Raw genomic sequence first — 25,700 nt, 5'->3', positions numbered from 1 at the left:
CATAATGAAGATCGATGTACGTATTAAAAGTAACACCTTGAATTACCAAAAATATTGACAGTTCATAGAACTAATAAAAAATTCACACAAGAAATTTACTTACATCTATTCCCCAAAATACACCCCCCCTTGACAAAGCTGTGGTGAAAATTGAGGAACAGCAGCTAAATTCAATGTATGCTTCACACAAGTGGGTGGACTTCTATTTTGCCAAGACCCAGTTCAGGTCTGAGCTTTTCCAGCCCCATATTTGCTTTTTGTCTAAATGTTGATTAATGCCATTGAAGGTGGCTGGTCTTTGCTCCAAGATAACAAGCATTTTTCTTGCATGTTAATTGTTAATTCTCCCCGAAAGTGTCAAACTCAGTGTGACTCCCTACCAGCTGTCTACCAAGACAGGGACCAGGTATTTGTACAGCAGTCTTGTGACTCTGTCTCAAATATGACTCATTAACAGGCTAACGGTACACGGACACAGCAAGAGGAGCAAGTTGAGGGAAAGAGCTGGAATGAGAGACTGAGGAGAATGATAACAGAAAGGAGATATTTCCCAGTGGAAACAGCCAGACTGACCCACGGAGAGTCACTGTGGCTCTAAACCTCTTTGTCACAAGGCCATCTGAGTCATGAGTAATAAGGCACAGCAAGCAGAGGCAAGGCACTTTCCATGGCACCAGGTTTCCCTGTAGAGCAAGTCAGTAACAGACAAATCCTAATTAAGTGGTTTGTTCATGTTTGGGTACTGCAGTCCCAGCGCAGTTTAAGTACAGCCATTGACACAGGCTCAATCAAGCACTTTATAGAGAGTGCCACAGCAGAAAGTCAAAATTTGAGAGTGAGGGGGAGGAAAATGAACTGAATGGGAGGAAGATCTGAAGACAGAGGTAATGAGTTCCTTAAAATAGCAGTGCTTGTCTTTGATGTAAAATACAAAATCTTGGAAACAAAATGAGATGGAGACTAAACAGATGGTGTGAGGAGGGATTCAAAAGTGAGAAGATGCACCAGAGCTAGGTATGAAGAAGTAAATGATACAGAAGTGGACTAAGCATAAGAGACAGCAGATGATCATCATGTTGTTTTCTGAAAAGCCCTTTGCAGTATTTGTAAGCTATAGCATCAGCAAAATACAATATGAGAGCACTTGACATATTTCCCTCTCTACGAGAAGAGACTTGTTTTGAAGTCAAAGCAGACAAAATGTGTTTCTGTGTGAAGAGTGTGTCGATCTCGGTATGTTAAAATATTATTTTAAAAATCTTTCATGCCAACAGTTACATTCATTTTCTTATCTCTATAGCACTTCAAAAAAATATCATACTACAGCTCATTTTGATCAAAAAAGGAATGCTTCTAAACTTTCATTCTTATGTTTCCATTGATCACTATCACATAAAGGTTTAATTCTTCAGTTGGGAACTGTCTAGATTAAACTTCCAAATGCAAACAGCTTCAGGTCCTACTAACCACATGCTTTTGGGGAGTTATACATTTTTTTAGATTGGCCTACTCTTGTGAGCCAGTTCACACAGAGGTAGTGAGTCACAGGTCCAGCGTTTGGAGTCTGGAGGTGGAGATGAACTTCCCGACTTGGATCCATCTGAAAATATTTCTTTCTCCAGGAATGTTTACTGCTCAGCAGAAACGTGCCGCATTGTCACGTATAATTCTTTTTCGTTTTGCTTGATTTGCAACGTTATCCGTATTGTACTGGTTTCTTCCAGCTATCACAATCAGTCAGTATTTCTTTTTATAAAATCTAACGGTTAATTATTTACACCCTGGAAAAGAGAAATGCGGGAGTATGAGCAATGAAAAGTAAAATACTCAGGAATATATTACAGACTGTATGGAAGGGAAGCAATGTCCCCCGGTGTGTGCAGTAGCAGGAGGCAATAGTGCTGTGCCAGCCTCCCACCCAGATTGCCTCCCACCTGCACTGCATTTACAGGATCTGAAAAGTAATCCCTTGTTTACTTCTGCCCCCTGAGGAATGAAACCCTGAGATAAGGCTGCCTCCCATAAATCATCCCAGAATTTCTCTTTGGTCTCTGGTTTCCACCCAGGTGATGTATAGTATAATCCGTAAATGATCTCGACTCCCTGACCTGCAATTAAACAGTTTCTTAGTCCTCTTAAGCACTGCTCAGCTCCCTGTTCCACCAGCTGCTAATGAGATATTATTCTGCTTTGAGTGCTGCTCCCTGCAAAGGTACGGGAAAATGCAAAAACCTCACTGCAGTTCTTCAGGGACAAACCTGACTCTCAGGTCCTCACTCAGCCAAACAGCCCAGTGTTTTGATGGTGTATAAGATGCATGCAGTCAGAAGGTTCGACTTACCATCATCATGTTACTCCTTGTTCCTCCACCCACACAAACCAACTGTTTTCAATTCCAGTATTTTATCCTCGTTTGTAAATAATAGTCACTCGGGAAGAAGCGTGTTTACTCCTACCTGATGGAGGCCCTGGGAGTCCTTCATTTCTGTAGTAGCTAATCTGTTTCTACATGCAAATTTGTGACAGGGAATAAAAAGGAAAGGAGGGGTTAGTACCAATTCCTGTCTTTACCCAGAGTGCCAAAGACTTTTCCAATAGTTTGGAAATATTTCCGATGAGCTGTAAATTAGGCTTAATAAAAGGTTTTCCTGTGACATTTTTTCCTCTTTTTCTTCCCCATTGCAATGTGGTGAGAGCAAACCTAGATAGATAATGACATGGCCAGAGTCCTCAAAACATTGCCAGCACTGCCAGGGCCCTCGCCATGGGTTATGTTTTCCAGGCTGGCTGCGGGGTGGGTAACCAGAAGGGAGTAATTGCCTTTGGATGAAAATCGCAGTAATTGCTGCTGTTAAAAGACACTTGTTTCCTGCTGCGATAATTCTGGGAAGACACAAGGAATTGAAGGGGGGGAGGTTTATTAACGAGGCAAAGCAATCGGTATTTTTGTAGGCTTGTTTGTTATACTGCCTATGTCTGCACAATGTAAATGCAAATAAACCCATCTTTATTTTATTCATAGTTCTAATGGAAAGTCTGTGTCATGGTCTGAACCAGGTGGAAGACAAGCTCCCCAGGGGGAACACATGTGGCACAGACTCTCAGTTCATGTCAAGAACCAGGAGACAGGGTGCAATCAGACAGCAGTGATCAAACCCCTCACTAAAAGCTACCAAGGCCAAAGCAAGAGCTTGACTTTTACTGACATCAGCAGTAAGACTCTGTGCAATGTGATGGAGGAAGAAGTTAAAGAGCCCATTCACCTCAACCAGCCCAGCAGCCCCTCCATGGTGGTGCACAGACGGGTGGCGACAACCCCCCCGCCGCAGGACACATCGGAGGAGACCCACCTCTTCTTGCCTGAGCAGTCCCCCAAGACCCTGCCCCTGCAGCCACAGTCTCTCATGGACCAGTTGCAAGGAGTGGTCAACAAGTTTGCTACTGGCATCCCGGACTTCAGCGCTGCCCTCTCCACGCCCAGCTCAGGGAACGGTGTGCGGCCCCCCTGTCAGCCCCCTCAGCCCCAGCAGCCTCCCTTACTGCCTCTCCACGTGGCTGCTTTCAGCGAGGAGCCCCTGTCTCCCCCAGCTGAGGGAGCAGATAGCGAAAAGCTGAAGCTCATTCAGGGATACATCTATGAGAAGAATCCAGAGGAGGAGGAGGAGGAGGAGCCAGTGACCAGCAAACTGACTCTGGAAGACTCTCCAGCACTGACACCTCCATCCCCTTTCCGGGATTCAGTGGCTTCAGGCAGCTCCATACCCAGCTCCCCAGTCTCAGAGTCGGTGCTCTGCACCCCTCCAGATGTGACCTATGCCTCTGTCATCCTGAGGGATTATAAGCAAAGCTCATCCACCCTGTAGACTCTGCAAGAAACAAGACAAGAAGGACGTTGGCAGCTGCCAGCTGAGAGGTCTTGGGGAGATAAGTTCTTCAGGGCTGGGAGGAGAGAGAGCAGAGAACAAAGTCATATATGACAGGGCAAAAAAATCATCCTACACTTAAATAAACAATGAAAGAAAAAGAAAAAAAATCCATTCTGAGTGCTCAAAATTCTCTAGATGTTAAAAATAATACTATTGTACTTTGACAAAATGATGGGAAACCATAACAAAGCACAAACCTAAAAGACAAATTCTATAGCAAAAAAAAGTTAATGCACACAGTGAAAAAAAAAAAAAATCACACTTAGTCACAACTTCTCTTGGCAAAGCTTGAAATGAACTCTGGGAAGTGTGACCTAGAGAAGCCATTAACACATCTCGTGGCTGCTGTCTGTCTGCTATGGAAGCAACACACCCAGGAACTGGAAGGGCAGAGTGTGGTGAGGAGGAACCAAGCTACTTGTATATGAGACAGAGATGCATAAATATTTTTTTCCCTGGTTTCTATAGATGGTATAACTGCGTAATGTGTTTGGGGGGAGAGGAGCTTAGATAATGTGAAACCACATGGCTCTTACTGACTTTTGTCTGAACAATTTGTTCTTCATACTAGACTGCTTTTGGGGAGATCTGAGCTTTTTTTAACATTGTGAACAGAGTGAGAAATATGATCAAGACTCGAGAGGTTTCTGAAGAGAGCCTTTGCTGCCCTTTTGTATAAGATTGCAAACCATGTGGCTAAACTGTTACACAGTTTTCTGTAGCAGAACAATATTTATTGACTAACTTTTCATATTCAACATATTTGCCATGTGATTACATCATTCTTTTGTGTTACTTTGGAGTCAAATACATTGGAAAATAGCTGTATACTTAGAGCAACAACTATTACTCTGAAAGAATGGCAATTCCAAACCGAGGGTTATAAAGTCAGTCTCTAAGCAAGAGAGTGAACGTACGTTTATGTTTCTGTATGCGTGTGTATGGTATGTGTGAAGCGTAATGTCCAAAAAATGGAAGATTGTCTTATATACTATGAATATTTTTATGTTTAAATCATGTTTTATATCGCATTGTTACAAATATTCAATAGATCTTTGGGGGTTTGTATGCTGTGCTAACACATTGTTTTTCATATACAAGCTGAGGCAGTTGTTACCCTTATAACAGGGTGCTTTATTTTGCAGATATTTTATGAAGTAGACATATGGTATTAATAACCAGTGCATTGAGAAATTGTTATTTTACATGTTTGCCGAAAGTGTGGTTAACAAAAAAAAAATGAAAATGCAAAAAGAAAAAAGTCAGGTTTAGAAATCTTGCATTTGCCCACATAAAGGCGAGACAGGAAAAGTAATTCAAATAGTTCATTGCTTCAGATAATGTAAAATAAAATCATGTCCAGACAGGAGATTTCATCAGTGCTTAATGTGTGTATAAATTCCTATTTTTTTAATAGACATTTCTTTTAATCTCTTTATGATGTTTAGTTGCATGTTCTTGCCTTACGCTTTCTCTTCTTCGATTTAATATACAATATTTTATCTTAAAGGTCACTTCTAGGCAGCTTCCTTCTCCTCTGTCATTCATGTTTCCTAGAGTTGGGCCTAATCCAAAACTTCTGAATGGCTGGCATGTTCAAAGTCCAGGTCTAATTGCTGCGGCTAGAATTTAACAATACTTATTATTACCTTATTTATGAATATACATATTATACATATACAGGACAGGGTTTTAGCTGCTGTAAACTTTGACTGTGCTGTTGAATTTAGTTAAGGATCTGTCCCACAATTCTACTCTTTATTTCCAAAGATACTTTTAAGGAATCTCTCTTCATGATAACATAGTTGCAAGACCTAATTTTAACTGTGCTTATTGTGAATATTCTTTGAGGGGTATTCTGAATTAAGCATATTTCTACTCTTTCTCTTTACTTACACTTGACTTTTAAGAAATCCTGCTGCCAGTCATTCTTCTCTGAAGATCCAAATCTCACTGTTTTTCTCTAATTAAATGGTAGTGGTATTGGAAGGTTTGACTGGTGCTCAAAATCGGATACAGACTTTTGTCCTCATCGTCTTTTCATGATATCTGCTCCTTTCAGTATAACTAGTGGTAAATTGCTATCATCATCCCATTGTGGAGAGCATGAAATGACTTTGCCCAAAGACACGATTATGTCTTTGTCAGCAGACTGATGTCTCTATAATGAACTAAAGACACCTGCAGGTCAGTTGGTTGATTTTTGTCTGCTTGGGGCTTTTAGAGGAATATTTTTTGTTATTGCTTCTTTTTTTTAATGCTGATTACTCATTAAAGCAATGAGAAAAATACCGTATTTTCTTTGCTGATCACTGCACTGGTAATGAATTCTATCTTTTTATAATCTTAGTACAAGATTTGTTGTGCTATTTCCAAAAAACATATGTTGTCAGTAGCACGGAGCTAGTGCTAGGAAGCAGGTCTTTGAAGAAATGAGAATTTTAAGAAGAAGAAATTTAACATCATATAGATGGGAGATGGTAATGTGGCAAAGTACTATTGTCTTCATATCCGTCTGTTTTGAACATATTAAGCACTGATTTTATTACTGCAATGTAAATACATAATGAGTAGAAGTTTTCTTGAAATTCAGTATATTAGCTTTTAGTTTGTAGTTGTTAAAACTGGAAACATACACATACGTAAATATATCTAAAGAGCGAGAACTCACCTTGTGTATGTAGTCGTATGAGCTATGAAGCTTTCTGTAAAAGTTTTTTCTTTTGGTCTATCTAATGCTTGATGAAAACTGCCTTTTTGTCAAAATGATCTTGAAAATGATGTAAAATAAATATTTTCTATTTATTATTTAAAAATAGAATGCCATGGTTGTTAATTTTTTCTTCAGAAGAATTTAACTGTCTAGCCAGGTCTTCTCAACATCATATGGGAGAGATGGTGGGATGCTGAAATGGAGGTAGGTATTGATTAGATTGTGGTATGTAGATGTCATGAGGAAGGGTTGGAAGATTTTTGTTTGGAAAACAAAACCCAGCCTTTTGGCTTCCTACTAAAATTAAGGAGTTCTGTAGGCATGCATCTGGGCAGACATGTTGTAGAAGATAATTCAGTTGGAAATGACAGGAAAATTTGCTCCCAAAGGACATGTGAAAACACCAGCCCTTCATTGGAAGTTCTGCAATGTATTTGACTCTATGAGATGTCAGCTTGTCCCATACAGAAACTCAAGTATGCCTTCTTGACAGCTGTAAGCAATAGGCATTGATCCATCCCCAGCATCTTGTGCCTCCTTTCTTTACTGCCTCTGTACAGACCAAAATTCTGGGATTCTTGACTACCGCTCTGCAGCTCACATACACTGTGGCTTTTTGGCGTTTCCTGAACTACTGTGTGCCTCAGCTTGAGACTCAATAAGATGGGAGTGTAAATGCTTTTTCCGGACCGCTGCTGTGATTTTCAGACCCAAGTGACTCTAAACATAGAAAATCTAGCTCTTTTTCTCTTTACACTTGCAAATAGGCTTGTTTCAAGCGGCTCCTTGATTTGGCCTTACAAGAGCCCACATCTGAGGAGTTGGTCCACCTACAACAACTGCGCTGCTGGAGTACAGAGAATTACATTACTTTCAGTGGTAAGTGCCAAAAGTTTAGTCTTTTTAACTGTAGAAGGTTTTGATTTTTTTTCTTCTTTTTATTTTTCAATTAAAGTCTAGGCAATCTATGTCTTAGTAAAGGTTCTGCAGATCAAGTGGACTCAGTTATAAAAACACCCTCACAGTAACACAGCAGTAACTCCACCCCAGATCACCCAGTGCAACGTTGCTGCCAGCACCATTCTTGGAACCAGTTATTGTTTGGGGGACTCAGCTTGCAGCCCTCTGCCCATCTCAGCAGTTGGGAATGAACACACGAATAAGTATGAATGCAACATCTGAGAATCATCTAAGAAATATTGTAACAATTTTATCTGGTCTCTAACTAGCTACACATATGCTGTGCAAATGAATTCATTTTCAAATTGCCGTACTCACATAGGAGATTATTACTGAGAGTTTTATGCATGACTCCAAACAGTCTGACTAGTATAACAAGCCCAGCAAGGCTTACTTTCTTTTTGATGTAGTTTCAGTTTTTGTATTGCTATGCTTTGAGCTTCCAGCATGGATGAGGATCATTTCAATTTAAGTAATTCTGGGCCACGTAAATATTTTAGATCATATCCTTTTTTTTTTTAATTTCTCCACATAAACATACAACAATATGAACATTACCAGAAAGAGCAGATTGGGCAAAATCCATATAAACAGACCTCAGTAGATATGAACAAACAACAGTTGGTGGAAGCGTGAAAGGAAATTATGTAGAAGGCCAGATGCTCCAGCCTGTTAAAGCTGCGTTATTAGTCTCTAGATTTCCAAAGCAGTTCTTAATGTGCTTTAGTCTGACAAAGGAAAAGCCTGCTCTGGTGCTGTATAGTCCTTTTTGAGTCCGTCAGCTCCATCCCCAAGGGTAGATAATGTGACAGGTGGAAAGGGAATAGAGTTCTATTCACCTGCATTTCTCTTAATCTAACCTAAGAAAAGGCATAACAAAATTGAAAGCTGGGGAGATACAAGTACGAAGGCTTTATGTTAGAAATAAGCAAATTAGAATTTTCAAGATAATTGTATACTGTAGCAGATGATTGGGAGATTTAAGCAAATCTTCTTTAAGTTTTCAAACCAGCAAAGAGTTCACAGGACAGAATTGTTAGGTTTCTGCTATGCGGGGGGTCAGATTAAATGATCATAAAATTCACAAGCTGCCAAAATAAGCCCATCTAAAATAGCTTTACACAGAGTTAGTGAGTGACCGGTCCAGGACCGTCATGTAGCAAAGCAATAACTTGAGCTTTAGTCTCAGTCTCCTGCCAAGGACAAAGTGTTGGCATCTCCACCAACCCTGTCCATGCTTACTTGTTCAAGCTCTGCTCAGTAAGTTGGGTCTCTGTACCCAGGCTACTGTGTCACATCCACTTTGCATGGAGTAAGTAGCTACCAGAAGCAAACGGCAACAGAGTTGGGGCCCCTGGAGTTGTATTCATCACCCTTTTGGGAAGAACAGAGAAGCAGGTTGCTAATAGCTGTTCTACACAAGGCCTGAGCAGCTGTTAAAAAAATGTTTCTTACATGGGAGTGGGAAAAGTGTGGTTTTGCAGATTGTATTGTTGTGGTGGGTTTCTTTCCCAAATAAATGAGTCACTAGATACTTGGCAAGTACCTGTCTGCAAATCACTGGGAAGGAGAAGCAGGCTCTGTAGTGAACAGCAAGACCTATTTTTATCTGCATAACATTTGCAAAGGAGAGATTAACAAAAAAGATGATAAGGAATGTCATGGAGCCAAGTGTGTGGTAATACCACAGGCCCTGTATCTGGACCTGGGCCTACTTTTTGGCAAATCTTACAAGTTCGCAAACAGAGAGAGTAAATAAGAGCAGGAGTGACTGGTCATCATTTCCAGTGCTACAGGTAAGTTCTATCCAACTCAAAAAAAACAAGCAAGGTATTTTTTGCCTTTACTAATTCAAATCCCAGTTCTCAGTAAATCACACAAAAAAGGACTGCTCCCCACCTGAGACAGTTGGTCACTCTTTGGTACCAAGAAAGAGCATCTGTAATCTACTCAGTTTCCAAAGTGGGCGTAAGCAATATATCTCTACAAAAGTAAAATATCATTGTGAATTGTGGGTTTCCATAACCAAAAGGCCTCTAGGTAGGTGGAGAAGCAGCTGGCACAGATACGAGTGCAGACAGATAAGAGTTTAGGAGTGGTATGCATCTATGACATTCAATCCACCCACTTATTTATTGCATACCATGCAATGTGTAGGTGGCATGAGATCCAACCCCCACCCACACCATGATGTATAGGACTCCAGCCTTCCTGTACTGTCTGAGTGTGTATCAGGAAAAGGAATCTAAGAGACCTCCTTCATGAAAAGGCAGTGTACCTGGGAGACTGGCTCAGGGTAGATGAGTCTCCGGTCAGCTCCCTGTGATTTCATTTTCTTTACACAGAGTGTCTTTGCAATGCATCAAGAGCCTATTTCCCTTGCAGGCATCACTTAGAGATGTGGAATTTCAGTGCTGTGGAGGGCCTCAGAAGAAGTCAATATTATGACATAGCTGTTTCCCAGCTCCTCTTCAACAGACGGCATGAAGTCTGTGGTGAGGCCAGTCTCCCTAGCTATGGCTAAGCAGACCTGTCAAGCCTACTGCCTGAATCTGGAGGGTGATGAACCACTGCTTTCCTGAATGCCTAGCAGCAGCAGCATGTGCTGCCAATTTTCTGTAGTGTGTATACAAGCCCCTGTACACATGCTTGGTGGAAACCTCTCACCTGCTGCGCCCTGAGCTGCTGGCAGTGGGAGGTCTGAGTTGCACAGAGGGCTCCTTGTCGCCTTCGCTGGTCTTAATGACACTGGAAAAGAGAAAGAGTGAAAGTGAGAGAACAACTTGCTTTTATCAGTCTTACAAGAAAGGTAGACAGGATTGCTGCGAGGCCAGCAATATGCACTTAAAAACTTCAGCTAGAGCCTGCCTTCTGACAAAGCTTTGTCAGCTCCTGTGATTTGCATTTGGACAGACCTGAAGAGTTGGCCTGCTCTTCTTTAACTACTCTTGTTAGTTAACACTAAAATGCACACACTGTAAAATTATCGAAGCAAAATGCTTAAATACCACCACTAGGAGTGATGGCTCTCATGGAAGCTGAATCTGAGTAATATACACAGGAACTGGCAGTATAGGAGTTTTTTTTTTAACGTGCCCTTTAGACTTAAAAAATGCAGTAACAAATAGAAGTCTTATTTTGGGGGTAAGGAGACAAGAGCTGATGTGTTTTGCTAGGATGTATTATATGACTGTTGTTTGAACACTCAAGCAATTTGACTGTATTTCAATTTAGCGGATACCTTGGCAATATGTGTTACTTCTGAGATTTGTGTCATAATTCATCCTGGTACAAGACACAGGTTTTTCAAAGGCTGTCTTCTGGAAGACTATGATCACTCCTTTCACAGAACTTTAAGGAGCATAAAATAATCATGGATTCAGTCAGTCTGTGATATAGCGTATTTGTGTGGGATGTAGCACTGTCCTCCCCATTTGGCAGGTGAGAAGGCTGACACATCGTATACTGACACCAACATTTGCAAATATTTTCCTAAATCTAAGCACTAAGCTCTTATTTTGACATTTAAAGGGAAAAAATAGCCTTTTTCAGTTCTCATCTTCTCCTGAATTTAATGGCAGCTACAGCTATTAAATGTATATATATAAAATTTGAGTTGTCAACCCAACTTCTAATGGATTAAGTGCCTTTCTAAAGAAATCTTTCAAACTACTGTAACACTGAGCAGAAAGAGAAGTGATTTTCTTCTCTCTACCCTATGATTATGTATTGATACTCGTGTTGAACACTGAAAGCTATACTAACATAGCTTGGTGCCATCTAGCCCCAAGTATCTAACATTCTGAAACAAGTCCTGTAGGTCCTCATTTTGGCCAAGCTGTTTCAGTTTACCTAACATTACAATGCTGCATGGAAGTCATACATAAAATGACAGCTTTGTTACTTCAGAACCACATATGACTGCCTAAAGCTGCACATCAAGCCTAATGCTTTAAGTTGATAACAGAGAGTCTACTGCCTTCTCTTAATTCCCCTCTTCCTTTACTATGTATTTTACATTTACCACATGAACCTGATTCATTCCTAAAACAAGTTCATCCTGTTATTGAATAAAAAAGTAGCCCATGGGAAAATGGTGTTTGTTCCTGTCTTTAAAAGCTGTCTTCACATGTCTGTACAAAGGGAACGAAACAAGGTTATGCTTTAAAGAGTCTACGTTTGCGGATGATGCATGTTAATACTGTTCCTGTGGGCAGATTTACCATCTTTTTCGAGCCGGTTCACACACAGCAGAGAATAGTGACAGCCTCATGGCAGCTGCCCATGGCTCAGGCTGTACTGAATCATTGCATAGACCTTGTAGTACCCCAGTGGCAATAAAGAGGTTCTCAGCACCTTGATAGCCCAGGCTATAGGGTGGTGGGACTCTGCCAGTTTAGGGCATATGTTTGGGCCACTGGCTCACTCTGGAAAAAGTGATGCCTGTGCCAGATGTGTCTGCTTCCCCACTGACCTCCTACAACTTCCCTGCTCAGGGTGGAGGGTCCCAGTCTTCATGCCCAGTACCTTGCACTTCCCTGGCAGAGACACTGCAAGCCCATAGTCAATTTGGACTGAATTTCAGTGCTCATTAAAGAAGATGTTGGATTCATTCTTTTTAACTGATAACAGGAAATCTTTTATTTTACCTTTTACAATTTGAGATTGGTTGAACTGTTGGAAAATCACAGCCCAAATAATTTGACAAAATTCCAAGCAGCTGCAAGCACAATCTTACAGCAGGAGACACTGAAAAGCTTTAAGGTAATGCCAGGGTAGCAGTCCTGAGCAACACATGTTGCAGTAGACCATCAGCCAAATTCAGTTCTTATTCCTGTTCAGTAGAATGTTTCTTGCAGCTCTAAACCACTGCCAAGTAGTCTATCTTGTTGAAAATCTAGATGCATCCATTATTCCCTGACATTTATTGTGACTGTGTGCTATTTAGATGAAAGAGAAGTTATTCATCTGGGAATCACTTGACAATATAAATGGTGTTATTTGGGGCTTTTGTTGCCACCACAATTAATCAAATGAGAGACAATCACATTTTTTTCCTTATGCTATAGTTCATCTAAGAAATCTGCCAAATTCCATATCTAGGCAGTGCTAATTTTAATATTCTGCTCCATTATAAGGCCAGTTTTCATCAATTTGGCAGAGAGGATTCTGCAGCAGCTTTTAATTACGTCATGTGTTCAGACACAATATACAAGACACAAAAGAAGCGGTGTAAAATATACAGCAAAGACTGAGAAAGCTCATTCTTTCCCTGTTCCGCTTGACATGTCCACTTCTCTTTTGGTTTAACTATGTGCAGGTCTTGGTGTTACATGAGCCACTTTCTGTGGAAGGGAGTGTAAACTGATGTGGGTGGTGGGGATTGAAGCTACAGAGGGGTTGTCAGGCTGCTGATGTCTATGTTTGTGTGAAATAAAAGAGGGGACACCAAAACCAGCTAATATTTTAGCTCATAATTCACATTGTTTATGAGGATGTATTACTCATCCAATGCAGATAGATGTAACAATGTAGTAGTCTTAATGATTCATTTACCAACGACAGATAGTTGATATTGTCAACTTGTTCTTTCCTCACATCCAAACCACAACTCAGTGAACTTCTCCACTGCAAGCAAAACCCCTTCCCATCTGCAATCTGAAAAGCAAGAAAATTAAAATAGAATTTTCTTATAATTCAACAATGGGATAAAATATATCCTATGTTTGTTAAGACAGACAATCACTGACATCTAGCAATCTTCATGAAAAGATTGTTTATTAGATACGGTTGTCTCATAACATCGTTAAGCATCTAGTCTTTCACTATCCCACAGTGATGCACGGAGACCCCAGTCATCCATAAGGAGTCCTTGAGCATGGTTTCTCCATAGGTTGCCACAGAACACATGCAGTTGAATGCCAGACCTCTTTTCAGCTGGGGTGGTTCACAAAGCATACTTGGGGATGTATAATGCAAGGCTGACAAAGATGATTAAAGAAAAAAGAAAAAAAAAAGGTAGTTTTAAGTGAAAAAAATCAAATGCTTTCACAGTTCAAAAAAGAAGAACTTCAAAAATATTTCGGAAAGTAACATCTTGGCTGCACTCCAAAGCACTTCAGAGTTGTCTGCCAAAGGATTAAGTCTTCAGTAAGATAAAAATATGTGTATACACACACATATTCAATATATGTCTAAAAATCTATTCAAATAATATTAAATGGATCAAACTGGCACAATCACGGAGATTAAAAAAAGACAGCAATCCCTCAATAACTGTGTTGTTTTGCCCTTGTGTCTGAGGTCCACAGAACCTTTGCCAGATTGAGGACTCTGTAAAAATCCAAGCTCTGAGCCCATACCCTGCTTTACTGCCACAGTGCAGGAGGCATGCCTTCCAGGCAGACTTACAGCTGCTTTCCAGCATTAAGGCACCCCAAAACACCTTATCTCCCACACTAATAAGGAAATTGCAAATATGGGTAAGCCTATTTTTCAGCTATTAGTTTTTAATAAATCTGGAAACTTGCTCTAAGTTTATTCATTAATTATTATTTGGTATGTTTGTTCTGAAGTCAACTGTTGCTTTTACCACTACCCAGTTCCCAGTGCCATTTTACTACGACACCTCTGAAAAATCCTCTTTTCTGAAAAGCACATGAATACAATAAATATTTGACAAAGGGATACTGTTTAAGGGCAGGAATGGTCCTTCCCTTCATAAAATTGAAGCTAAATAGCAAGTGTAATCTTAATTGTGGTAACTAATCAAAATGAGTCTTGGGACAGAAAATGCAACTGCCCAGCTTGGCAAGTGGCCAGCTGGTCCTGCCCATTAACTTCACACCATCTTATTGTTTATTAAATGGCTGTCTTTGACACCTAGGAGAGAGAACATAGATTTAATGAAGGAGGGAGGGACCTGGAGCTGACAAGGCAACATCTTTTCCTCCTGATTAAATATTTCATTAATAGCTCCATGCCATTCAGTCACTTGTAAGTCATGATGAAGAAGGAAGGAATTCTGCACTGGCTCGCTGCATGTCTTGTGTAGAATGACCAAGAAATTAGAAAAGTGGTTGAATTTCAGCACATGATATTTAAGACTAATATGAGAATCATTCTTTCTGCAGGTGAACATTCTTAGTAGCCAAAAGTACTCTGAATATTTAGTGACTATTCAATGAATATTCAGTTCAGCATTCTGAATTGAACCTCAAGGTTTGAACTCTTCTGCTGTTAGGCCAGAACCTAATGGGAAAGACATTGCTGGTAAAACTGTCTCAGCTAGATCATTGCATTGACAGGCATGTTTTCTCAGAAGACAGTGAGATTTAAACACTGCATATGGGATGATAGATGAAGGAAAGAGCTGATTTTCCAGGGATTTTAAACTTCTCTCAAAATTATTCCAAATACTTAAGTGGTGTAGATTGTCCCTGCAAAGCATCATATGAAGATTATTAGAGGAACTCTATCAGGGTGGGACAAGTGGCTGAAGACAAAAAAAAGAATTGTGAGCTTAGCACAGCTCCCAGGGTTTCTTTTGGTGAAGGTTGGCTCAAGGTCTGTGATTAAAATATATACAAACAGAAAATGGGTCTTCCTGTTTTGATTATTTTGTAACCTTGAGCTGTGAAAGAATGTATTCAAGGGAAGCCTGAGAGCAGTCTGTGAAATGATAATCATAAAGTCATAGAATAGCTAGGTTGGAAAAGACCTTTGAGATCACCACATCCAACCATACCTGACCACTACTAAATCATATGCCTAAGCACTTCATCTACCTGTCTTTTAAATACCTCCAGGGATGATGACACAATCACCTCCCCTGGCAGCCTGTTCCAATGCCACAGGAATAATTTTTTCCTAATGTCCGATGTGAACCTCCTCTGGCACCACCTGAGGCCATTCTCTCTCGTCCTATCACCTATCATTTGGGAGAATAGACCTAGCACCCACCTCTCTACTTTCAGGTAGTCATAGACATTTATAAGGTCTCCCCTCAGCCTCCCCTTCTCTCGGCTCAACAATTCCAGTTAATACTTGGCAATATCACCATTATACTTTACCACTCTATTATATCATAGGGCACGTTATAACTTAGAAAAATAATAAAAGGGTAAGTAAGTCAGAGAATCTTGCATGCCTCCAGGCCAAGCAGACACTGGCTTCTTTATTAAAGTGATTAATTGTAAAACTTCTTATATTTATCCAGAACTTTAATGTGCATGTGTGTATCTCTGGGCAGAGCTGCTTAGACCTGTACATCTTGATTAATTTGAGGAAAATAAATTTTCAGCATTTGAAATTGTCCACATGGAATAATCCTTGGTACTAAGAAGCTATCATCACCTTTCACGAAGAAACTATAGGAGTGTTTCATTTTAGAGTATCTTGGCTCTTAATCTGCGTCTCTCTTTACCGATGAGAACTGTAGTTTGAATGCTTTGAGTTTACTTTATCCGCTGCAAGGAATGCCTTGTAGCTAGACCTGTATCTTCCTGCTATGCCATGATTTCCATTCTCCACATTTTCTGTAAAGGAGGCATCTCTCTCTCACCATATGCAGCAGCAGTATGCAGCCCAGGTTGGACTATACATTATTGCATTGCTGGTGCTGAGGTCAGGGAGGCAGTATGGATTTAGCAGAATGTAAAATTCAGATAAAATCTATGGAAGATAAGAAACTGTAAGGTGCTTATGATCTTTCAGTAAACACTTAGAAATTCGGATTTATAATGACATTATTGATAATGTATTAGGTAGAACACCTGTTAAGAACAAGATAAATGGCCAGTCTAGACTGGACATGAGGCTATTACAGAAATGATTGATGATCTTATTGCTTTTGGAGATTGGCTTAGACCTGCTGGAGCCCTCAGCTGCTGTTCATTATATTGCCATGTAATCTTGATGGTGAGATACTGAGGCACATATTACATGACCTGTCTACAGAGTGCATAATGAGTAAAGAGAAATATATTTTACATTCTCTTTTTAGTCTGAAAAAAGAACTTTCAGAAAATTGATGTAAATTAGATTAAATAATTAAAAAACTCATTCAGTAAAACAAAAAAAGAAAAAAAAAATTGTCATTCTACCTTTGAGTGCTAGACTCACTAAAGGCACTCAATTTTGAATTCAGCCACTCCACTATTATGGTGTTCTGACATAACAAAAAGAAAAAAAGAAAGAGGTAGGAGTCAGAAATCAGTTTCTGCTGGCTTAAAGAATTAATTTCACAGGAAGAGTGGAAAAGGCACAGAACAGCTGTCAAAAGATTTTGTCCTTCTGATGTCAGTTCAACAGATTGCAATATTAATATGTAAATGTCACAGATCAAAGTACACAATTAACAGTGATATTTGAAATACTGTTTTTATTAATGGTATCAGTATTCTTTGACAGCCAATTCCAAACATAGACACAGAAATAATTTATAAGGTGATTTAAAGAGCACAGGGTGATAAATCACAAAAAAAAATCATCTTTACAGGAAAAAGGTCATTAGCTTTTGTACACAAACTGCTTTCATAAGCCTGTTAGAGGGAGGCATAGTCTGAGTTTGCCCATTCTAATGTTCTTAACCATATCTATTCCATCTATGTTGCCCTAAAGGATTATTTCTTCTTCTTGAGTTTGGAAGCTGAGTTTTCAGGTTTGCAACAAATTTTGGGTGAGTATAAAGCCTGTCTCAGGTGAAAAGGCGGCTCGGTATCACAGAGCCTTCCTCGCCAACGAGACTCTCTGGTGGGAAGGCTGACAAGATGACATGGGTTAGGTCTTGCTTCTTTCCAAGTATACAAGGTTGACCAGTGCTGGGAATTTGTTTTCAGGGTCCATAGTACTATATGACCTTTGAAATTCACTTTATATTCACCACTGCTGCTGCACAGAGCAGGTGGGCAGTATTCAGAGCATGGTGGCTGCATTCAGACTGTCTGCAACATGCAGCATATGGAAGAAACACAGTTCTCAGGTCCAAATGTCAGGCAGCAGCACACAGCACGAGTGCTTTCTGCACAGCAGGAAGGGATGCAGGCTTCTGCACCTGCCAATCTATTTGCTACTGAATACTGCAACTCTAGTGGCTGCAAAGATGGTAAACAAAATTAATCAGACCCTAAACTCTGGCCCCGAGGAATATTGGGATGGCACAGTTTACTCTCCAACACAGAGTGGTTATACTTTGATTGCCTTTGAGGATGGCTTCCAGCCAATGCTGGCCCTTAACTAAAACCCAGGAATTGTTAGGGAGACTCCTCATAGGCATGCACCAAAAGGCATGCTGAGAGAGGACCATGCAAATAATTTAATGGTACAGATTCTGCTAGCTCTGCTCAGTTTCCTAGGGCAGATTATAGGTGAATCATCCATGCTGGGGCAGTGAATGAGGGCAGCATGATCCCTGCCATCCCAGCTAGTTTCATTCATCTGCCACAACCTGGCACTTCCTCACCTGCTCCAACTCAGGGAGCTCCCAAATTTTCACCTTCTAGGCCCCTTCCTCCCTTTTCTCTTATGCAGGAGAGTCTCATCAGTTTTTCTCCTCAAGGCCTCTCAGCTCAGGCAGCACAGAAGGAAGCTTAATAAGATGCACAAACTCGGCCCCAGTCAGATCCTATTGAAATCAATGTCTTGCTAAAAAAAAGAAATAGTCTCTGAGGGATTGGCTGCTGCTCAGTAATGTCAAAAAGTAATTCCAGGCATACAATGTTGTCTGTCTGTTTCAAAAATGCCAAGCAAGCCACAGCAGCTAGGATTTAAAGGTGTACAGAGTAAAATGCATTGCATTACTTTCAAAAACTCTCACAGCAGACTGAACAAGTTGTAGCCTTGCCAGATCCTGTGAAACAGAAAATTTAAGCTGTTTGTAAAATGATTTGCAGAGGAAAAGAAAAGCAATGTGAAAATATTTGAAGTGTCCACTGTTTGAAAAAGATTGTTTCCTTAAAATTCCCAGAAGTTCTTGTATTAAATGCTATTGAAATGGCATCTTCCTTAATTTCCTTTTCATAAGAAAAAATCCGAACAGACAAGATTATGAAGTTCCTCATTCTTTGAAACTGGTCGGTTTGAGGTTGGCAAACTGAAGAAGTGCAAAAATTCCTGTGGTAGGCTGAGCACAGGATTGTACTTGAATGGTGGTGGGAACATGATGCTCTCGAGTTTGATGTGTATTTAGTGTCAACCACAAACCAAAATCAAATTCTGCTCAATTCTGCTCAATCCTTTTTTAAAGGATTCATGACAATAGGTATCAGCTGCACTGAAAAATTCAATGAAAGCTTGCTGGAAACCACAGCGGATAGCAACACCAATCCATGGATTAGCATTTCAGCGTTATTATTCTCCAGGCTGTGCAGATGGTGGTTTGCTTAGTGCCTACCCTTTTCAGGCACTGGGCCTCATTTCAGGCACTATCTATGCCTTACCTAATTTGCATAATTCTCATTTAGAATAATAGTCTTTAAATTTCACGATATTTTCAAGCTCAAGAGTGCCAAAATGACCTAGATAGTGGCAGACATCTGCAGAAAGAAGGCAGGCATTTGGAAATGCTTTAGACCATGTTTACTCAACCTCTTCAGTTATCCAGCCCTCTCTGGTTCAAAACTTTCTTTCTCCTTAGTGGAGGTATAGAGTTCAGTGGTTTTCCATACTTCTGAATCAACTGATGTCAAGAGCAAAGCAGATTACTTTCTGAATAGGCCACAGTTGGTTACTGGGCTTCAGCACTGAGTGCCCGTTATGACCTTTGCCACATAGGGACCAACTAGAACAGATATTCTCTACTATCCTAAACACTGGTAAATCTTTTAATTTATGGACACTTACTTTGATTTATTTTAGTTGACACTACAGGATTCCAAAGTTTGCCAAGAGGCTAAAATCCTGGAAAAAAAAATGTTGCCAGCTTGATACAAAGCTCCTAGACTTGGGAGATATTGTACATAAAAGAGGGAGACAGGTGCAGGAAACAAAGATTCGCATCAATTACAGATTACCCAGAGCATGTGGCAGAGACAAGAGATGGCACAGCCAAGAGAGCAGCAACATCCAGCAGCAGCGGAGGTCTATGCATGGGCCTGGTGTGACTGCAGTTGCCAGCCTGCTTCAATCTGCTGTTGAGGAAAATCAGCTCTTGGATTCTACTCTTTTCCATTGTGCTTGGATGAAACACTCACCACAGTCCTCATCAGGGATTTTGCAGAAAATGATTCTTCCTTATCTGGTTTTTACTGTGCTCCTCAACTCAGCCTGGTTCTTTTCAGCATGGTGTAGTTTTAAACTGAAATACTAGATTGCAGTCAACTTCTCTGCCAGGTTTGATGGTGTGAATTTAAGCCCATAAATGTGATTGCACTTGGGGGCAGGTATGTGGCAGCATCATTTGCAAGTGGCCAGACTGGACCATGTTTGTCCTCCCAGGGAGCACAGCCATCTGCACCCTGTTCTGTTCATATCAGCACCCAAGCATGCCAGAGGGAAGATGTGGAGACTTTATATGCTTCTGCATAAATAGGTGGGAATTTTCAGCTATAACAAGCAGTGCCATGGTATGTTTATATTCTATAGCACGACTCTAGATTCTCCTGCTTTTCCAAGAGGTAACGGCTGAAGACACACAAATGTGGTGGTGTGTTCAAGGCTCTCACTTTGAGTGGGTGTTAAAAGCTGCTTATAGAAAGACTTTCCAGAGATGTTTCTCATGTTAAATGAACCCCATATAATATTTGGATGAGAAACTCAGCATATGGGAATATCATGCCGAAATTTATTGCATAACGTAGGCAATCTCCTTCCTTCTTAGCCATATCATGCAATGGTCTATACAACTTCATACAGGACAACTTCAAGATATATAAGACCAGTACCAGTGGGTAGAGAAACCAGTGTCTTTTCCTGTGTACTGTCGCAATTGGTGATGGAATATTTGATTTTTTTTATACAAAATATATCAATCTCCAGATGAGTCCTTGGCTCTGACTGACACTGCGATAAGCAATGCAAAAACCACTCATTTAAGGCCCTGTTCAAACCAGGAGGTTTGCCAGTCTATTATATTGCTTATACATACTCCCTGGAAATTATACATTAGTGATATCATCCTGAAAACTGAAAAACTACTGTAGGCTTAACTATTTTCTCATGAACGTTTCATGAAAACTGACATATTTCATCGATTTCTTACAGCTTCAACTAATTAGTTTCCAACTAAAACACTTTTCTTAAATACCTTTTCAGTCAGTTCCATCTGAAAATTATAAATATCAAATACGAGGAAATATAATTTGCCTTAGAACTTTCTGAAAGACAGCCTTGGGCTCTGGGGTAAGTATGGCACCAATGCCACATTCAGCTTCTAGCTCTGGTCTCTACCTCCTATTCACAAATAAACACACCTTTTCTTCAAAAATATTTTATTTGGATACACATCCATGTTATTCAGACATTTGCAGGTTTAGCTCTTTTGCTATTTGTTCCAAGAAAAAAAGTAGAAATATGAAGAAAAAAACCCTAATCCAAAGCATTTTATATAATCCTTTTCAAGAAACTCTTGATTCTGTAAGCATTAATGCTTTTCTTAATGCTTTCTTAACAACCTGATAGATAAGTGATTTGACTTTCTGATGGAAAGCTCTTTTACCCAAGCTTCCATCTACTTATTTTTCTAAATGTTCAGAATGCTCAAAATATTGTTTCTAAAAATCTTCTTAACATGGTTATTTCTCCAGAAAACAAATCTCAATTTATCTAAACTGCAAGATAATTGAAAATCTACTTTTCTACTCTTTCTTCTGTTTATAGCCAACTTGCTGCAACTAATATCATCTGGAGCTCAGTTTATCTTCTATCAAATGAGAACAATAATCCTTCATAACTCATTTTCTCTCTTTGTCTCTTTCATGACTCCCCACTGTGCTCAGAGGTCACTCTTGGCACAGTGGAATGCCCATCCTCCAAGTGCTATTGAACTTAATAATAAATTTAGTATTACTGAAGTGGAACAAAACAGCCTTTCTCTTGTCTAATAACTAGATGAACCATGAAAACTTAAAGCTTGATCTCCAGATCTTTCAGAGAGGTTCTAAGCATGTTCAAAAACTGAGTAAAGGTTTCATTTTACTCTTGTGAGGTAGCCATTCAAGTTTAAATCTACTTTATATTGACCCTACATTCAATGTCCAGTTGGATGGGGCTCTGAGTAACCTGATCTAGTTAAAGATGTCCCTGATTTTGCAGAAGGTTGGACTAGATGACCTGCAAATGTCCCTTCCAACCCCGAGTATTCTATGATTCTACAACTCTTTTCATAATGTAGTTAAGATTTTGTCATATTTGGTTTTTTTTTAAGCTGCATGGAGTCCTTTATTAAACTGATTCGCTTAGTTTAGGACATGCAGGAATCACAACGGCATATGAATACTTCCATGTTAAATTGACTATTTTGTGCTCAAAGCAATGCCTACAAACTTTTACAGTAAGCATCTTATAAAAATAAGAGCAGCAACATTAAAAAGCACTAGAAGGCATATACACAATACTCACCTAGTATCATCAGTGGTTATAACAAAGGGCTTCTACATTTTCTCTGAATCTGTTCTGCAATCTTTTCTATTTCACCATAGTTTTTTGAACACTAATGTATTAGTATATGAAAGGGTACGACTGGTAATACCTCAGTTGTGAAGTGCTATATTTGCAGACTGTATCTGAGATCCAGTTCTTCGAGGTGTCCACTGCAATTTCCTGATCATCTGTACACTAAAAGGGATTTTGTGAATTCTCTGTAAGATATGCACAGCGTGTTGCGAAATAAACTCCAGAAATGGAAAGGACTTTGCTGGGTGACCTTATTCACTAAGTAGATCAAAATATCTATGTAAAAACATTTAATGAGGGTGACTTGGTACATAATTTGTCTCTTTGGGCATGTTCCAAAGCTTTTTTAGCTCTGTGCTCAGTACAGACAATGGCTACATAGGTAATAGATGATACCTCAGTTGAACCCTTTCAACCACTTCTCTTTCAGATAATCACAGGTTCCTTTATCTGGTACTTGTTTCTTGTCATGTCTTGTCCCTTTTTTCCTGCTTGTATCTGGTGCTTCTGTACAGTGTATTACAGGCTAATTAATGTTGTTAATGATAAAGGTTAGAATATTATCTCTATCTATCTCCCTGTCACCCTCCTTTTAACAAACTATTCCTTTTGTTCTCTGAGCCCAGGAGAAATTTAAAAATAAAAGAAGTTCAAATATTCATTCTCACAGTAAATGGTATGCAATTTTATTCACAAATTTTAAGTAATAGTAGAGCCAAGAACAAAGGTAATGACCTGGTCTAGATCACCGATTCTCACCTTGTGTGGCTCAGCCCCACTTAAGAAATGCCTTCTTGAGGCATAGAGTTCCTCACCATATTGAGACAAGCTCGTTTCTCATTCCTAAAGGCTATCCAGGGGCTGTTGCCTTGGCTCCTCAAAGCTCCCCTCCAGATATGCAGTGCAGAGGCAACTGAGCTGGTATTGCTCGCCCCTTATGACTTGGGAGTAGTGCGGCAAGGATCTTGTTATGGAGGTTGGAACGAGATGGGTTGGAACTAGGTTAAGGTCCCTTCCAACCCAAACTATTCTATGATTCTATGACACATAACCTTATCTTGCTCTGAATTGACGTATATGTGGAAAAATCTTATCAGAGCAGATGGCTTGATGTATACAAAAAATACTTTGTGAATACGTGATTAGACGTGACAGTCTAATGTTTCACACACCCAAATATTTTTGATATTACATCTCCCAGATGATGGGAGAAGTAATATCAAAATTTTTGAATTGTGAACAGGGCTTTTTCTGCAAAGCCCTGGAGTCGAAACTTAGCATACATGAATAGCTTCCCTGCTGGCAGAAGGGGAAAAAAAAAACCAAAGTGGACCTGACAAAAGTTATCTTCCTTCTGTACAGTTACGTCTTCCAAGGGGTGCTGGTTGCATAGTGTTATCCAGTTTTTATCCAGTGAGTTTTTATCCATAACTCTCTGCAGCAATAGCTGACACTGTTACGCTGTGCAACTCATTCTAGACCTTCCGTCCAAAGGACCAGGATTCAGCTTGGACACACCCAGATTATTCAGATGTGTCTTTAACCTTGGCGGTTCAAACTAACAGAATTAAGTAAGCCTTTAAAAACAACAACCATAACCAGTTAGTCATTTTCAGAATAGTCATCAAGTATTTGACCTGGCTGCAGTGAAATTAGAACTTATCCCAGTAAAAAGTCAAATGTTTTGTTCAAATACTGTGTTCAAATATTTCTACATAGAGAGCTGTTTCGCACAGCAATGGTTGACCTCACATCAGCAGATCCTTTTCCTATTTTAGCTAATAGCAGGGAATGTAGTGAGGCTAGGGAGGCAGAAAAAGATTCTAGAAAATATCTTCATTAATCAATGTTGGCACTCTCTCTTTCTCCAAAACCAATACTGCTGTGCAAATAAAGTCATAGAATTGATGCTGAAAAAACAAAGGACAAAGAGAACTTCTTGTCCGATGTATATAACAGGAAGTTATTAATGTGTTTGTTTTGCTAATGTGTTGGTTTTGATATGATTGATCATAAAAGCAGAGCCCTCCTCCTTTCTGGAGATGCCGTGTCTTTTTCTTATGTGGTCAGGATACCCCTTTGTGTACTTTGTCAATAAGTAGGGAAAAGAATCTGGACTCAAAGTGTCTCAATAAAGTCTAAACCAATAAAAGCTGTCATAATACTTTAAGGGGAAAAGATGGGAGATGAGAGAAAACTGGTGGGCCATTACTGCTGCAATTGCTTTTTGCATGAGCATCATTTTGTTCTTGGGGAAGAAAAAAGATCACAGAAATGAGAGGTATAAAAGTGTTTTCAGAATGAAAATACATTCTAATTTCCTACATTTAATAATGCTTAGGCACAAGTTTGCTTTCACCTGTCTCAGATATTTGAAAAATTGTCATTGCCTGACAGTTCTAATATGGAAAAAAAAATAACAATTATTAACAATTAACTACAACTCGACAGTTGAATGTGTGCACATAAACTTTGAACACAGGTAATAAAATGACAATGTCCTATAACATGATAATTAGATAAGTCATTGGCTCTTCTGTCTTCTCTAAGTCAGGTCATAGCGAGAAGATGTCAGCTTACTGAAATACACTGAGATACTGTGAATGAAAAATTATAACAACCTAGCCTTGCAGTGAACTTCAAAACAAGTGAAAAAAGACCTAGCGAGAACAGGGGTCTTCAGCCATACAAGTAATGATTTGTGTCTCTGCAATTACAGATGATATCCTTAGTATTCCACAGTGTTTGTTGGAAATTGTATTGTAATTTTTAAATTAAGAACAAGGATTATTATTCTTTAGAATTGAGGGAGTAAGCGGTTCATTCAAACAACTATATCTTCTAACAAGTAAAATAAGGAAATATGATTACTTTACAGAGAAAAAGTGGAGTGTGAGAAAGATTTACACTCTCTATAGACTTCTTATGCTTATAAGACTCATCTTATGCAGATCATTATTAAATAGAAATAGGTCCCTGCAAGTCTGTTTTTAATTTAAGGGTGACAAAGCTGAGAAACATAGTCTAAGAGCAAAAGCTTGTGGAGTAGAAATGAATGATTACATAAAGAAATTAGATACTCTGGCAACAAGTTTCATATCTGCACAGTCTGCTCATTATATTTCATATCAATCCTACAAGTCAAGAAACTCATTGCCATGCAAGTAAGAATGGGTCAAGTAAGATCCATAATTCAACAAGAGAAGTAACTCCTACTCCTGCTACTCCTTCCTAGCAGAAAGGAGAGATGAAAAGTAACGACAACCACATCTTGTTCAATAACTGTGGAATGGATTTCTTTAACTGCAAACAGGGAGAACTGTCACAGAATAGAACCCAGTAGCATGTCATGCTGTGTGGAAATGTTTTTAAATGTTTCCAAGCCTGTTTCTCTCCAAATAACACGTTCCTTAAATTCTCTGGGACTATCTCCTCTTTAGAAATCCATTTTTAATATTATATTCAGGAGCCAAATTAACTTAAGGCAGTGA

General features: G+C 39.5%; 1 protein-coding gene across 4 annotated transcripts in view; it reads left to right on the top strand.

Moving 5' to 3' along the window:
* Window positions 1–6,696, top strand: part of GRM1 (glutamate metabotropic receptor 1) — a 186,819-nt gene extending 180,123 nt beyond the window's left edge. The window contains exon 9 of one of the 4 annotated variants that reach the window (XM_054063653.1): window positions 3,023–6,696. In XM_054063653.1, the coding sequence (XP_053919628.1) occupies window positions 3,023–3,863 (841 nt within the window). In that variant the 3' untranslated portion in view covers window positions 3,864–6,696. The remainder of the gene's footprint in view (window positions 1–3,022) is intronic. The other 3 variants (XM_054063654.1, XM_054063656.1, XM_054063655.1) reach the window with 3 other exon arrangements.
* Window positions 6,697–25,700: the final 19,004 nt, after the last annotated feature.

This window comes from Cuculus canorus, chromosome 3 (assembly GCF_017976375.1).
Source record: "Cuculus canorus isolate bCucCan1 chromosome 3, bCucCan1.pri, whole genome shotgun sequence".
Classification (NCBI taxonomy): Eukaryota; Metazoa; Chordata; class Aves; order Cuculiformes; family Cuculidae; genus Cuculus; species Cuculus canorus.
The sequence above is the reverse complement of the archived record's forward strand: the minus strand, read 5'-3'. Positions and strand labels throughout refer to the sequence as shown.